The following is a 16,698-nucleotide window of genomic DNA, read 5'->3' on the forward strand; positions in this document are numbered from 1 at the left end:
TAGCGCTGTCTGGCCGCTGGCCAAACAGATCCTGTCATAATCTGTGAACTGTTCTTACACCTATTGTTGTCGCTAACTGAAACAAAGGATTTTGGCTTGGCATTAGAGCCTTCACTAGAGAAACCGTTCCACATGCTCAGATTTCAGGTTGGCCTGCGCTTTGCTGATGTAAGACGAGCTGTCTGGCGAAGGTCCCTGATGTGGGCACTTCTGCTGCTATGCTAAGGATTATTGCAGCCCTGCGTTCCTCTGGCTGTATATCACTTTGAAAGCTTGTGGCATCACAGCTAATTTTCAGACTTGATTTTTTGTTTTCTTCCCCCTACTTTTAGCTCGGTGATAATAATTATTGTCTCAATAATCACTTTCTCATGCTCCTTGGTTGGAAATACCAGAATGTTAACTTTGCATGGTTGCCATGTTCCTCGACCGCAAGAAATGAGTCAACACAGACACTTTTTCAGCTTTGTGGCACCCTGCAATTTATTTATAAAAATAAACCAGCTGTTAGACTCACGTTTAGTGGTATTTTAGCTGCGTCTCGTTCCAGTGATCTTGACGTGAAACACGTTTGCTTGGCATGCATGGTACAAACTGCTAATGTGAGGTTTTTAATGCATACTGGATAGAAAACCTCGTCATGCTCTCAGCGATGATTGGCAGCGTTTAGTCTGCCACACACAAATCTTTATATGTGGCATAAAAGAGGGATTTTAATTGAGAGGAGAAATGTCAGCCGTGTTGAAGTGGCATCCTCAGGGGACGAATGACATTCACGGGAGCTCCCGAGTAATTACGGGCAGACAGGAAGTTGCGTGTTGTAAATGCGTTCTTTCTTCTTTTATGTGTTCTCAAGCAACTGGAGAGGGAACAGATGGTGTCATGCCGTCTCAGGCATGGCCGCCCGGTTTTGATGCTTACCGGGGTAGAGTGTCAGTCTTCAAAGTGCTGGACGTCTGGACTTTAAAAGGAATCCGCTGCTCACAGTTTCGACCTCTCTGAATAATCCACAAAGAATTACGGTCGTAAAGTTATAGCACACAACATGCAGTCATAAAGCTGTGAAGAGTCAGTGATTCAATATCAGTGAACCACAGAATGATGCGCTCATCAGATTAGCTGGAATTCTCTGGTCCTATCAGCTGTTAAACATCAGGTTTAAGCAATCATTCGAGCAAAGTCTTCTTTACAGGGTTGAAATATTAACCGTGATTCACACACCAACCTGTAATCACACTTGTGCGGCCCAGTAGCGAACCCTGAGGCACTCCTACAGGCATCCCGTGTCATTGTCATTTACAGTCTCCTGAAAACCGTTATAGGCCGTAAGCCATCAGATAAACGCTGATATGTTACCCAACTTCCATTACACTGCAATCTCATCTGCCATCTCCTAAATGATATTTAAAAGTCATTCAACTTTTTTTCCCCCCCAGCCTCTTTGCCTGCCATGCTTATGTTCCTGGCAACTTTACAGACATTGTTTTTTCTGTCTTGGCATGGAGCCCCGAGTGCCATATTCATCTATGGGCTAATGGTTCCAAGTGAGGGCTCGGGTCAAGTTGTCTTCCCTCTGAGAGATGAGATTGGAACAGAAAAAACACAGAGGAATCTGCTGTTGAATCAAATGTGTTCTAATCGTACTTGCAAACATTGTGCAGTACAGTAGGCAAAAATGGAAAGGGCCCTAGGCCAAATGTAGAGTACTGTACACATTCACACATATATCGTGAGTGGGAATAGGCTGGGTGCGTATTTGATCTGAAATGGGTAAATGTATTTATTTATTTTTCAATCAGGACCTGCCATTTCAACAAAACATGCATTTTTGCCAAGTACATTCAGAATATTTAATAAATGAACCTTTGAGTTTTGAAGCAGTTCATTGACGTGGACAGTTTGAACTGATTCAGATAATTTATTTTAACCATTGTTGCGAACAAGTAATTGAAATTTCAGTCAGTTTATTGAAGTGGACTGTGGAGCATTTACATTTATTGGAATAGTTGAATCATTGATGCAAACAATTAGGGATGCACCGATATGAAAATTTGGGCTAACAATACAACTTTTCTATTGATCCATTGAAGTGGATTGAATCCACTTGCACTGATTTAATCTTTAACTTTGATCACTGAGGCAAAAGAATAATAATTTTTGAGTCAGTTCATTGATGTGAATCATCAAATTCATTCACCGATGCAAATAAATTATTGAGTTTTGAACTGATTCATTGAAATGAACTGTTTGAACTGATTTGAATCATTGATTTGAATTATTGAAGTAAATGAATCATTGAGTTTTGAATCTGATTAATTGAAGTTGACAGTTTGAACCTATTGAGATTTAATTAAATCATTGATGCAAAGGAGTCATCAAGTTTTAATTCTATTCATTGAAGAATGAAGAAACAGTTAGAATTGAACTGAATCATGAATCACTGATGCAAACAATTTATCGAATTTTGAATCAGTTTATTGTAGTGGACAGTTTAAACTGATTTCAATCATTGAATTGAATTGATGAAAAACACAAACTGCGTTTTGAATAAACTGATTCACAAAAATGAATCCAACTTGGCGACTTTAAAGCCATTTGTTCTACTCATGTTTAAATCAGTGCTAGAAGAAATTTGTCCTGAATGTTCTCCTTTTTTTCCATATAAAAAATTTAAAAGAATGAGAAGCTGCCAGCTTCAAGTTAGTTGGATTGGGAGGTTAAACTGTGAGATGCACTTGCTCCATCCTGCTGAGTTGATGGGAATTTGGCCTGCGTTTTTGGCATGGGTTTGCAAAGTCTATTTAAACGACTAGAACATCCTCTGTTGGGAAATGAATGTTTCACATTCTTAATTTATTCTTGTGTGTGGTTCTCCTGCTAGTGGGAGTTGTCCTGATATGCAATGGAGACATTGGTCAAAGTCACTCGGCTTTGCCTCGATGGGGAAAAACAAAAACAAGATGTAATTGGCAGAGGGCTTCACTCACACATCTCCCGGTGTGACTACACACACACACATACGCACTGGATCTTCAGCATGTGAGCTGTCCCGGGTTTAATTACAGATACCGTTGTTTTGCATGCGCCTAGTGCAGATACCATAGTACAGGCATCACAGCCATCCCCTGAGAATGAAAGCATTTTCACACACTGAGAGGTCTCGTAAATATACACATGAGGGGCTGATTTAATTGTCAGCGACAGTGAGGAAGAGTGACAGTGTATCCAGCCTCATATTCTCTCAGGAAAGCCTCAGCCATTCTCCATCTGTTTCGGGGTGTCTGTTGAGATTGACTGGAGCCAGAGGCAGAGAGACTGCACTTATTGTTTCAGCCCTCCAGACTGGGGGGCCCCTGGGCAGGATGGACCGCAGTCTCCCAGAGGAGCCCTGCTTCTCTCTCCAGGCTGCCCCTGACCCCCACAGCCAGAGGAGACCCTGCAGATCTGTTTCACAGCTGACAGAGGCCTTCCTCTCCAGGCTCGCCTTTGTTTCTGAAATCCTCCGCCGACCCCAGATGGGACTCGCCAGGATGGACGTTTCGGCTGAGGCCGGGATGTGAAATTCTGAGTTTGAAATATGAGGCATGGCGTCTGCATTCTGAAGAGTTTCAACAGCGCTTTCTCAAATAACATCAAATGACAGAGAGTGGCAGTTCACTTTTCCGAGCCCTCTGATCTTAAGCCTCGTATATACAGTGTAGTTTTTTCTGTCCTTTACGATTGTAAACTGTCAGCTTGTACTTTATAAAGCTGTCAGACTGTATGAATTGTAGGACTTCGACTCAGCATTTTACTGGTTTTGTCACTTTCTGAGCTCATTGACACACAAAATGCCATCTCACCTCAACCCTAGTAAGCTCATGTGCTAATGTGGGCAATGTTTCGAATGCAAAATAAAACAAAAACAAAAAACCTGAATGTCTGGAGTTTTTCAAGGCTAACGTTAAATGTGTTCTAAATTGAGTAGAAAAGCCAATATTAGCATACACGTGAGCATCTCATGTCTTGGTGTTTTCAGTATCTCAGAGCAGCTCGATTTGCAGTAAATGATGCTCCACACAAACATATTTGATATTTTAGTATTGTAATTTCACAGTTGTGCTGTACATTTATTATTATTATTATATTTTTCTTAAGTACACTTACAATGTCTTATTTTGTTGAAATTTTTATTTAGTAATAATATTAATAATAATAATAATAAAAATGTTAATCTAAAAATTATAGTAAAATATTTATAAAAATATTATACAGTTATTTTAAAATATATAAACATATTGATACATAATTTCAAACTTTTGGGCCAAACTGTGCATCCCACAGTAAACCTGTACTTGTTTATTTTTTTTTATCACATTTTTAATCTCGATTTTTATCAGAAAAATCGAGATTAATTTCCCCCCACCCAATCGTGCAGCCCTAGCCAGTATTGATGTTTTTATCTAATGGTCTCTTATGCTACAAGGCTATGAGCTAAACTTTTTCTCTGTCAGAAATAAGGCTAGCCTTTGTGTCAAAATCGTACAGTGGTCATTTGGCCTTAATTAGGTGGGACACGGCAGACAAGAAATGTCGGTCGAGTTCTCCGATCTCTAGCATTCAAGCATATCCACCCTCTGGTTTTTACGACTCTTTGACTCAGTTTTATGACTAGTACAGGTGTTGCTCAGCTATCTCTGTGAAAAGGCCGAATGCACACCCTGTGCTTATCTTGCCCAATAAATTCTACTAAATGACCTGCTAATCACCGATTAATGGTGTTACAAATAGGCTGCGGCCCTCCATGGTGCAGCCGTCTTATCTGTGCTCAAATACTCCTATCGGAGTTGGGCCAGCGGTGATTGGAAGCGGTTCTGAAGCAGCAGAGCAGTCTTGCGTGGTGAGTCACGCTCTTCTTTGTTTCAGCGCTGTGCTATAGGGCATGTTTGCAGGAAAGGGGAATTTTGAGATTCATTAGGGCCTTTGAAAAGTTGCGCATCTATATCTGCACACACTTCAGGCTTGTTTCTTTATCTCCTGAGTCATGATAAGGAGAGATAGAGAGATTTTTTTATTGCAGAGCACACACAAATAGACGGGGTAAAGTGTCCGTGTTTATGACACATTAACACATAGTAACACATTAACAGGAAGTTGATATTATCCATCAGGATTTGATTGCAGTGTGGATATATATAAAGAAGTGCCTTATGCTCACCAAGGCTGCATTTTCTTGATTAGAAATACAGTAATATTTTAATATTAATTATTACAATTTAAAATAATTGTATTATATTTTAAAATTCAATTTATTCCATAAATTGCAGCTATTACTTTAGTCTTTGGTGTCATGATCCTTCAGAAATTATTCTAATATGCTTATTTGCTGCTCAAGAAACATTTCTTCTTATTATCAGTGTTGAGAACAGTTGTGCTGCTTAATATTTTTGTGGAAACTGGTATAGATTTCTAAATTCTTTGATGAATAAAATGTTCAAAAGAAGAGCACTTTTTTTGTAACAATTTAGAAGTCTTTACTGTTACGTTTGATCATCAATGTAGGCTTCATTTTAATATAATTAAAAAAATTAATTCATTAAAAAGTTTTCATAATATGAAGAAAGAATATACATATAATAATATATCAGTGTTATTTTAGTATCATTGAGATACTATCATAGTTTTTATTAAAATTTTGAATCTTTTCTATTTTCATTTAAGTTTTTGTCATTTTTATTCGTTTTTTAATATGTCTATATAAAAAGCTGTAGAATTCATAAAATGTTTTATATTCTATGTTTGTATAGTTTATAATCATTTTTTATTTCAGTTTTACTTTTAATTATTTTAGTACATTGTTAGACTTAATTAGAATGAGAAATGTTGCTTTGGCAACTAACTGAAATAAAAAGATTTTAGTATTTTATCTCAGTTAATGTTTATTTTATTTACAGTAACGAAAATGTTTTTTTAATGGTTTCAATTTTCAGTTTTCATTTTAGTTGACTATAATAACCCTGTAGTATACAAAGTTAATCAAAAATAAACTAAATGTCTATTTTTATTCATAAAATGCATCTTAAAATATATATTTAAATTGTTATTTTCTTCTTCTATACATACATTTATATATAAACATACCATATAACTTGTATATAATTTTTCTTTCTTTCTTTCTTTCTTTTTTTTTTAAGGTCATTAAATCTCTTTTGCTTTCTGTTTCTTTCTTGTTTGGTCATGTCCAGTGTCTCTCACAGACTCTACTATCCCGCTGTATGACCTTGGCGTCCTCAGGCGATCGTGTCTGGCTGTAATTCTCTCTCAGTGCCAGGATCTCGTTCCTCATTGATGAGGACTCACTGAGAACAGCTCATTTCCATCTAAAGTTAATGCAGCCACTGAAGCTGAACTTATTAAAACTGCCGTGTGACACTTCTCTCTCTCTCTCTCTCTCTCTCTCTCTCTCTCTCTCTCTCTCTCTCTTTCTTTCATTCCCCTCCTCCCCTCTGTGTGGCAGTAAATGAAGTGAACTGCACTGTAGGTTGTAATGTAATTGCACTATGCATGAATATAGCTGTGAGCTGTGTAGGTTAACATGGCTGAGAGGTGTGTGGAGTTTTTTAATTGCAAAGGCAGACTAGAGTGAAAGCACCCCACTGATACGCTCTCTGTTCCTCCCAGGCAATTTAACGTGTTTGAAGAAGACCCCAGATATAACCATTATAGATCAACCCAAAATGATTTTTTCCCCCACCTTCAGGCAGCAGTGCGAGTTACTGAAGATGAGAAGTATTTTATTTGATTTAATTTTATTCATTTATTTTTAAAAATCGTAATAAAGTCCAAATGAAAAATTAATGTAGTGATAATTTTCAGAATGAAGTCATGTTTAATGAAACATGAATGAAATGTGTCTCACCTACTATTTATTTCCTACTATGTATGTAATTTTTTATATTTATTTTTGTAAATAATTGTGCATACACACACACGTGCCAAAAGTTTCAAATAATTAAGACTTGATCAAAACTTAAATTGGAAAATATTATTACAATACAATGTAAAATAACCGTTTTCTATTTTAGTATATTTAAATGCATTTAATTGTAATATATGTAATTTATTCTTGTGATGCAAATCTGAATTTTCAGGATCATGACTCCAGTCTTCAGTGTCACATGATCCTTCAGAAATCATTCTAATATGCTGATTTAATGCTCAAGAAACATTTCCTATTTTTTTATCAATGTTGGAACCAGTTGTGCTGCTTAATATTTTTATTCAAAGGTTTGGGGAAAGTATAAAATATACAGTATGTATAAATAAATCTGTTTACTTTCTATTCATTAAAGATTCATGAAAAAATGTATCATGGTTTCCACAAAAATATGAAATTGTTTGCGTTAATGTCATATTGTATGCTATCAATTACTATGATAAAAACTGTCTTCAACATTGATGATAAGAACTATCATTAATAATTAAGCACCAAATCAGCATATTAGAATTATATATTTGTTTTTATTTAAAAAGTGGAATTTGCAGTAGTAGGATTGCCTGACAGCAGTCTTATGTTTGAATCAAATCAAGCAGAGATTTTCCGGGTTGTGTTGAATGCCTTGTCCGAGGTTTCCTCTCCCCTTAATTACCTCGAGTGGCTTCCCTCAGCCCGATGAGGAAAAGTGGAGTGATAGAAGGATAGCGAGGCAGATACGGCCTCACATTGAGTGTACTTCATGTGTATGCATGTAGTATGTGTGTGTGTGTGTGTGTGTCAGCCTGAGAGGAGGAAAATGATTCTTGCCCTAGGCAGCGATCGATCAGATCTTAGATGCAGAAATCCCAGCGTCCCTCCGCTGAGCCCGTGGAGCTGATTAGCTCATCTCATATTCTCAGAGCACAGGAGGAAAGAGCATGGAAAAAAAAGGAGAGGGGGGAAAACGAAAAGCTACAGGAGACCAAAAACAGTGGACAAGCAAAAGGAAGAAAACAGTCAGATGTGGAAATAAACAGATGAAAGGAGTCAGCAGAGCACTGAGAAATACTAGAAACACAGCTGCTTTTATTTATTATCCACAAAGAGAGTCTGAGTTATACAGTAGACAGAATGCTCTTTCTTTTTCTTTTGTTCTTTCTTTGCATTTTTGTCTCATTCACACCATGTATATTATGCTTAAAGTGTTAGTTCACCCCAAAATGAAAATTCTGTCACTAATTACTCACCCTCATGTCTTTCCAAACCCGTAAGACCTTCGTTCATCTTCGGAACACAAATTAAGATATTCTTGATGGAATCTGAGTTCTCTGACCCTCCATAGACAGTAACGCAACTGAAATGTTCCCAGACAGAAACGTAGCAAGGACATCGGTAAAACAGTCCGTGTGACATCAGTGGTTCAACTTCAATTTTGCGAAGCTACGAGAATACTTTTTGTGCGCAAAGAAAACAAAAATGACAACTTTATTCAATAATTCTTCTCCCCCGAGTTACTGTCTTCTACCATTTTGGAGAGTATCACAATGCATACACAGGCTTTACCCAATACTGATTACGCAGATTAAGTTCATGCACGCGTTTTCCCCCCTAATGTAAACAACGGCGATTACGTTCTTGGGATCTCTCCACAATGGCCGAAGACGTAACGTAATAAATTGTTATTTTAGTTTTCTTTGCGCACACAAAAAGTATTCTCGTAGCTTCGCAAAACTGAAGTTAAGCCACTGATGTCACATGGACTGTTTTACCGATGTACTTACTACGTTTCTGTCTGGGAACATTTCAGTTGCGTTGCCGTCTATGGAGGGTCAGGGAGCTCTCAGATTCCATCAAAAATATCTTAATTTGTGTTCCGAAGATGAACGAAGGTCTTACGGGTTTTGAACGACATGAGGGCGAGTAATTAATGGCAGAATTTTCATTTTGGGGTGAACTAACTTTTTATATATGCATCACCTTGTAACATGGCGCCACCCTCAGCAGTATTGAGCAAATGCAGCATTCTCCCGTATAAAAAAATAAAAAAAAGAAGTATGGCTGGTCTGCCGAGAGCGAGAGCAGGACTTTTGCATTTCAAAGTGCAGTGGGAATATTGCATGTAGTGAGGTCTTCTGACTTTGCGAGTGGACTCATGAGCACCTCGGGAGGAGGAGGAGGAGGGTAGTTTTTACTTCTCTCTGACTGGATACTTCTCTAAGTCGGACTGCTTTAACAGGATCGAAGAGCCGAACCTGAACAGGGTAACTTAATATGCGGATGCTCTATCTGAGAGATTTCCCAGAGCCGTTTTCTTCCTCATTATTTTTTTTCGACATCAATCTATTAGAAATCTCTTCTTCGGCCACCATTTTTATTATAGGCAAACAAAGTGGGTTTTTCAATAACCTGTACTAAAGCTGATATCTAGAGAATGGGAGCTAGCTGATATAATGCCTATATATATAATGAACACTTATTGGATTGCTATAAAATACTTATTGGACACAATGTTTAATTAAATATTGACATTAATGACATTGACAAAATAATAGAAAATGTCTTTATTCATTCTGCATCAAATAAAAGTCTAAAGTCATAAATAAATAAAACCAATATAAAATATTGAGTCAAAAAGCTTATTCTCATTATTCTAAAAGCCATTATTCTCAGTTTCAATATTGGCATAACTACTGTTTTTCAGTCAATACTGATTATACAAATATTGGAGTGTTAATTTTTTTTTCCATTATTTTGTCTTTTATATTATTTTATTTTTATCTCTCTCTATAGTATGCATGTATGTATGTGTGGATTTATATATATATATATATATATATATATGTTATATTTGATCTTATTGATTCTATATATTTAGACTAATAATAATAATAGCATTTTTGTATATGACGTGACAATGTGGCCAAGTATGGTGACCCATACTCGGAATTAGTGCTCTGCATTTATTCCATCCAAAGTGCACACACACAGCAGTGAACACACACACCGTGAACACACACCCGGATCAGTGGGTATTTTCTGTACATAAACAGTACTTTTATCATGGCTGTTAGCAGACAATAAAAATTATGCATTCACTCTGTGTTGTTTGCAGAAAACTACTGGTAGTATATCGTCCTGTGTGCCTTTAGTGTGTTCGTATGCATCAGAAAGCACAGCTCATTATCTGCCCATTACATATTTACACATACTGTAAACACGAGAGCCAACCGTTCTTCTCCACAACATGCAAATCAATGAATGCTAGTGGTGAAACGGATCGTAGTTGATCCGTGATCCGTACGGACCAAGCCCCACGGTTCGGCACGCGTATGACCCACGGATTAAACCATTTTAGACCATTTTTAACCATAATAGAGTATAAGTTTATCATTTGTTTGTATTTACACAAGCAAGCGAATTTTAAACAATTCCAGAGAGAAAAGGCGAAGGGAACTCGATTCGTTACTCGCGGGCTGTTCACACACAGCCGCACACGCGTTTCAGACTGTGCGAGAACACCGAACTGAATCCTCTTCTGAATCCTCTGAACAGACATACACATGAAATTATGACAAAATACCCATCTCGACAATCATTCAGGTAAACACAGTCAGTTATGTCTCAAGTGAATGAAAACAGCTGAGAAAGAAATCGGATGTGATGTGTATCATTATATCGGATCGGTGCATCAGGTCTTAAAGGGACAGCGGCCTATAAATACTCCTGTTGTCATTAATGATCATCAAACAACAAAACAGCTGTGATAAAATTTATATTTAATTTATACAGTGAACACTATGCAGTGTTATTTTCCCTAATAATTACATTTCTGTATTTGAATACTACCAACCTTATTTTATTTGTAACATATTCTGTTGTATTTATCTATGCTTGTAATTTGTGTATTTGTTCTTATTTTTACTGGCTGTTCTCTTGTCTCTTTAATCATGTTTAAACTTTCTTAGTTAATATAGTAGTATTTGCTGTGGTATCAAAGAAGTACTTCACTTTAAGTAATAAATGGAAAGCAAATTAAATTGAAATATTTTTCTTTTCTTGGTGATCCGAAAAATTATCAGATCCGTGGGTCAAAAACCGTAATGTGATCCGAACCGTGAGATTTGTGATCCGTTGAACCACTAATGAATGCATTACCTCGCTCAAACTCTCGCTGATGTTAGGGATGATTTAATGCTCATAGATGCTGTCTTATGGAGCTCTCCTTCCTCAGAAGTGCCGGTGGGAGGGATAGTTGGATGTAAGGAATGGGGGATGGGATGGAGAGAGTGTGAAAAGCTGCTGGGTTGGATGAGTGAATTTTGACCCTGCACTGCCAATTAATCCTAGCTCTTTTTAATTGGAGCTGAATTGACTCCAAAGGGCAGTGTTGAGATGCACAGACACTATATTGTAGCCGTTAGGCATTAAAGATGCAAGCCTCATTTGCATATAAACCAGGTCTTACGGGTGCAGTTCACTGGTCTCTGAACACAAGCAAACGACTTAAGCCCAGAAAGGCAGATTGGCTGTCTCCAATTTTAGCTACTTTTTTATTTCCCTACGCAGTGACTGTGCTTCCTTTACACTTCCAGCCTTCAAACGCGCGCACACACACACACACACACACACACACACACAAACCCAGACATCCACGGAGCTGTCTGATGTGTGTCTCTCTGTAATGCCTCTTATCTCGCTTTTCCTCCAAACACCCCCTCATCCCTAACTTTACAGCCCTCTCATTTCACGTCTTTGATCAAAGTGGCGCACCACTGAAATGACAGTGGCTTGGTTTAAGCACAGGTCTGTGGCAGTCCAAAGAACAGAGATATTCCAGTAATGAAGGGCTTGGTTCCCTCCCAGAGCTTTTGTGATTGTCAAAGCCACACCAATATGTTCGTAGGAAGTTACCAACACCTGCTCCAGGAATTACAAGAAATTTCAAGGAATGGTACATTTAGTCATTTATTCACCCTTATGTTCTATTTATTCCAAACCATTGTGTATTTCTTTCTTCTTTGAAAGGTGTTCGTGATGCTCTTTTCCATACAGTGAATGGAAGCCAATGGTGACCAACTTTTCAACATTTAAGAGAAGCATAAATTAAGAAAATCTGCACATATACACTGAGAAAAGTTTGATGTTGAAACCTTTTTCACTAAGAAATTGCTAGTAAATTTCATGACGAATTAGCACATACAAAGCTATAATACAGTTTCCAAAGAGTCATATTTTGTGCCACTGTTTTTCTTATTGAAGTTCAGTGTTTCCCAAAGACTTGCACTCTATTTGTGGCGGCATAGATGTGCAAATTTTTCAATATTGGCATAACTACTGTTTTTCAGTCAATACTGATTATACAAATATTGGAGTGTTAATTTTTTTTCCCATTATTTTGTCTTTTATATTATTTTATTTTTATCTCTCTCTATAGTATGCATGTATGTATGTGTGGATATATATATATATATATATATATATATATGTTATATTTGATCTTATTGATTCTATATATTTAGACTAATAATAATAATAGCATTTTTGTATATGACGTGACAATGTGGCCAAGTATGGTGACCCATACTCGGAATTAGTGCTCTGCATTTATTCCATCCAAAGTGCACACACACAGCAGTGAACACACACACCGTGAACACACACCCGGATCAGTGGGTATTTTCTGTACATAAACAGTACTTTTATCATGGCTGTTAGCAGACAATAAAAATTATGCATTCACTCTGTGTTGTTTGCAGAAAACTACTGGTAGTATATCGTCCTGTGTGCCTTTAGTGTGTTCGTATGCATCAGAAAGCACAGCTCATTATCTGCCCATTACATATTTACACATACTGTAAACACGAGAGCCAACCGTTCTTCTCCACAACATGCAAATCAATGAATGCTAGTGGTGAAACGGATCGTAGTTGATCCGTGATCCGTACGGACCAAGCCCCACGGTTCGGCACGCGTATGACCCACGGATTAAACCATTTTAGACCATTTTTAACCATAATAGAGTATAAGTTTATCATTTGTTTGTATTTACACAAGCAAGCGAATTTTAAACAATTCCAGAGAGAAAAGGCGAAGGGAACTCGATTCGTTACTCGCGGGCTGTTCACACACAGCCGCACACGCGTTTCAGACTGTGCGAGAACACCGAACTGAATCCTCTTCTGAATCCTCTGAACAGACATACACATGAAATTATGACAAAATACCCATCTCGACAATCATTCAGGTAAACACAGTCAGTTATGTCTCAAGTGAATGAAAACAGCTGAGAAAGAAATCGGATGTGATGTGTATCATTATATCGGATCGGTGCATCAGGTCTTAAAGGGACAGCGGCCTATAAATACTCCTGTTGTCATTAATGATCATCAAACAACAAAACAGCTGTGATAAAAATCTATATTTAATTTATACAGTGAACACTATGCAGTGTTATTTTCCCTAATAATTACATTTCTGTATTTGAATACTACCAACCTTATTTTATTTGTAACATATTCTGTTGTATTTATCTATGCTTGTAATTTGTGTATTTGTTCTTATTTTTACTGGCTGTTCTCTTGTCTCTTTAATCATGTTTAAACTTTCTTAGTTAATATAGTAGTATTTGCTGTGGTATCAAAGAAGTACTTCACTTTAAGTAATAAATGGAAAGCAAATTAAATTGAAATATTTTTCTTTTCTTGGTGATCCGAAAAATTATCAGATCCGTGGGTCAAAAACCGTAATGTGATCCGAACCGTGAGATTTGTGATCCGTTGAACCACTAATGAATGCATTACCTCGCTCAAACTCTCGCTGATGTTAGGGATGATTTAATGCTCATAGATGCTGTCTTATGGAGCTCTCCTTCCTCAGAAGTGCCGGTGGGAGGGATAGTTGGATGTAAGGAATGGGGGATGGGATGGAGAGAGTGTGAAAAGCTGCTGGGTTGGATGAGTGAATTTTGACCCTGCACTGCCAATTAATCCTAGCTCTTTTTAATTGGAGCTGAATTGACTCCAAAGGGCAGTGTTGAGATGCACAGACACTATATTGTAGCCGTTAGGCATTAAAGATGCAAGCCTCATTTGCATATAAACCAGGTCTTACGGGTGCAGTTCACTGGTCTCTGAACACAAGCAAACGACTTAAGCCCAGAAAGGCAGATTGGCTGTCTCCAATTTTAGCTACTTTTGTATTTCCCTACGCAGTGGCTGTGCTTCCTTTACACTTCCAGCCTTCAAACACACACACACACACACACATATAAACCCAGACATCCACGGAACTGTCTGATGTGTGTGTCTCTCTGTAATGCCTCTTATCTCCATTTTCCTCCAAACACCCCCTCTTCCCTAACTTTACAGCCCTCTCATTTCACGTCTTTGATCAGGGAAGTGGCGCACCACTGAAATGACAGTGGCTTGGTTTAAGCACAGGTTTGCCACAGTCCAAAGAACAGAGAGATTTCAGTAATGAAGGGCTTCGTTCCCTCCCAGAGATTTTGTGTTAGTCAAAGCCACACCAACATGTTCGTAGGAACCTACCAACACCTGCTTCAGGAATTACACACAAAAATGTCAAGGAATGGTTCATTTTGTCATTCATTCCCCTCATGCTGTTCCAAACTAGTGCGCATTTCTTTCTTTGAAAGGAGATGTTGACGCTGCACTTTTCCATACAGTGAAAGTCAATGGGGACCAATTTTTGTAACGTTTAAGAGAAACATCAGTAAAGAGAAATCACTGAAAAAAGGGTGTAGAAACAGTTTTCTCTAAGAAATTGTAAGTAAACTTCACAAAGAAATGGCAAGTAGCACATTGAATTAAAGATGAAGTAGAAAGTGAAGTAGAAAAGCTAAAATAATATTTTCTTGTAAAATGTACACCAATAATTTGTTTTATTTATAACTTCAATTCATTTTTGACAACACTTTTTTTACAGTGTATAAATGTTGTTTTCCTCATACAAAGCTATAGTATGAATTATTTCAAGTTCGACAACCTCTGGTCACCATTTTCTCCACAGAAGAAATACATTTATACAGGTGAAGGTGAGCATATGATGACAAAGAATTTATTTTGGGGTCAGCTATTCCTTTAAATAACGGTGTTATAATGTATCCCCATGACATCATGCGCTGAGTTCAGCCGGTGTCTCCTGTAGCCAAAAGTCATCACGTTCAGACATGAAAATATCAGGATACATCCATCTGGATCTAATCAGCGGTGCACTTTATTTGTATTTTATTTGCATTAGGATACAAAACAGAATCTCATCTGACCTGAAGCCCATTGGAAGATTGATCGTCATTAATATTACTTGAATATTGATCATGCTCGTGCATCAGAACAGGATAATTTAGCGAGCATTGGAAACTTGAGGAAGCTGTCTATCCATTAGATTCCTGAATCGTGTATTTAAATTTATACCACAGTGTTATTGAATTCTTCATTGTGATTGGCTGATATCTATCTATCTATCTATCTATCTATCTATCTATCTATCTATCTATCTATCTATCTATCTATCTGATATTAGATATTAGTGATATTAGTATAAACTGATATTAAATGTTATTTAATTACCTCTCTTTTTTTCCAGGGTCCCGTCTGCGGCAGGAAGACTACGCACCCCGCATTGTGGAACACCCCTCTGATCTGATCGTATCCAAGGGCGAACCAGCCACCCTAAACTGCAAGGCGGAGGGGCGGCCCAACCCCACCGTGGAGTGGTACAAGGATGGAGAGCGTGTGGAAACGGACCGGGACAACCCTCGATCCCACCGCATGCTCCTGCCCAGCGGCTCGCTCTTCTTCCTGCGTATCGTACACGGCCGTCGCAGCAAAACCGATGCAGGCTCCTACGTTTGCGTGGCCCGTAACTACCTGGGAGAAGCAGTCAGCCACAACGCCTCACTGGAAGTAGCTAGTAAGTGCTCGGCTGGGTTCTTATTGCACTGGGTTCTTGCGGTGTATGGGTATCTACATATAGTGTGCGATATTAAGATTTCAGATGTGTTTGGATACCATAGGCTTAGCAGTTCAGTTTTGAATGATTCGTATCGTCTTCCAGGAGCGGTTTGAAAGCAGGCCAGTCTTAATTTGGCTTTGTGTTTGTGACTTTCCTGGCCTTGAACTGAATATAAGCTGAATAGAATGCGTTTCCAGTTTCCTCTTGGGTCTCTGGGTCTCAATGGACTCAGTGGGTCGGATAATCTCGCTGGAGATGGGCAGGATATGACTGTGCCACTGGACCTGCATGGTGATCCTGATGGAGGAAACGGGCCAGACGGCCTGAAGAGAACAGAATAGGTCTCAGTAGGTGGTCGTGAGCTATAAAAACTTTAAATGAACGCACAATAGTTCAATAGTTTAACAGTAGAGATCACAAGATACCGGTTACCTTTAACTGTTAAAAGTTATTGATTTGTGCTGTATCTCTCTGTCTCTCTGTCCTTTGTAGTTTTTCTTTTTTCATTTGATTCAAGGAGTTGTGCATCAACGGGGTCGATTTTTATCCTTTTTAAAAAGGATCCACAAAACCGTTTTTGTGTACAGACTCAAAGCAGATACTTTAAATGGGCTTATTACTTAAAACTTGTGGTTTTCAGCGATTCTCCTTGGCCTCGGACGTGATGTGCATTACATACCGTCTCTCTTTAAGCTTGAAAGGACTGATCTCGGATATCAACCGCTTTTCAAGTATGCCTAGGAGCTGTCACCAACCCTCTTGTTGTAATC

The 16,698-nt window shown here is 38.1% G+C and overlaps 1 protein-coding gene across 1 annotated transcript in view; it reads left to right on the plus strand.

Moving 5' to 3' along the window:
* LOC107559192 (roundabout homolog 1) overlaps positions 1 to 16,698 on the plus strand; it is a 296,974-nt gene that overhangs the window by 113,398 nt on the left and 166,878 nt on the right. The window contains exon 5 of the mRNA XM_016242952.1: positions 15,560 to 15,886. Within this exon, the coding sequence (XP_016098438.1) occupies positions 15,560 to 15,886 (327 nt within the window). The remainder of the gene's footprint in view (positions 1 to 15,559; positions 15,887 to 16,698) is intronic.

This window comes from Sinocyclocheilus grahami, unplaced genomic scaffold (genome assembly GCF_001515645.1).
Source record: "Sinocyclocheilus grahami isolate Dianchi unplaced genomic scaffold, SAMN03320097.WGS_v1.1 scaffold677.1, whole genome shotgun sequence".
NCBI classification, from domain to species: Eukaryota; Metazoa; Chordata; class Actinopteri; order Cypriniformes; family Cyprinidae; genus Sinocyclocheilus; species Sinocyclocheilus grahami.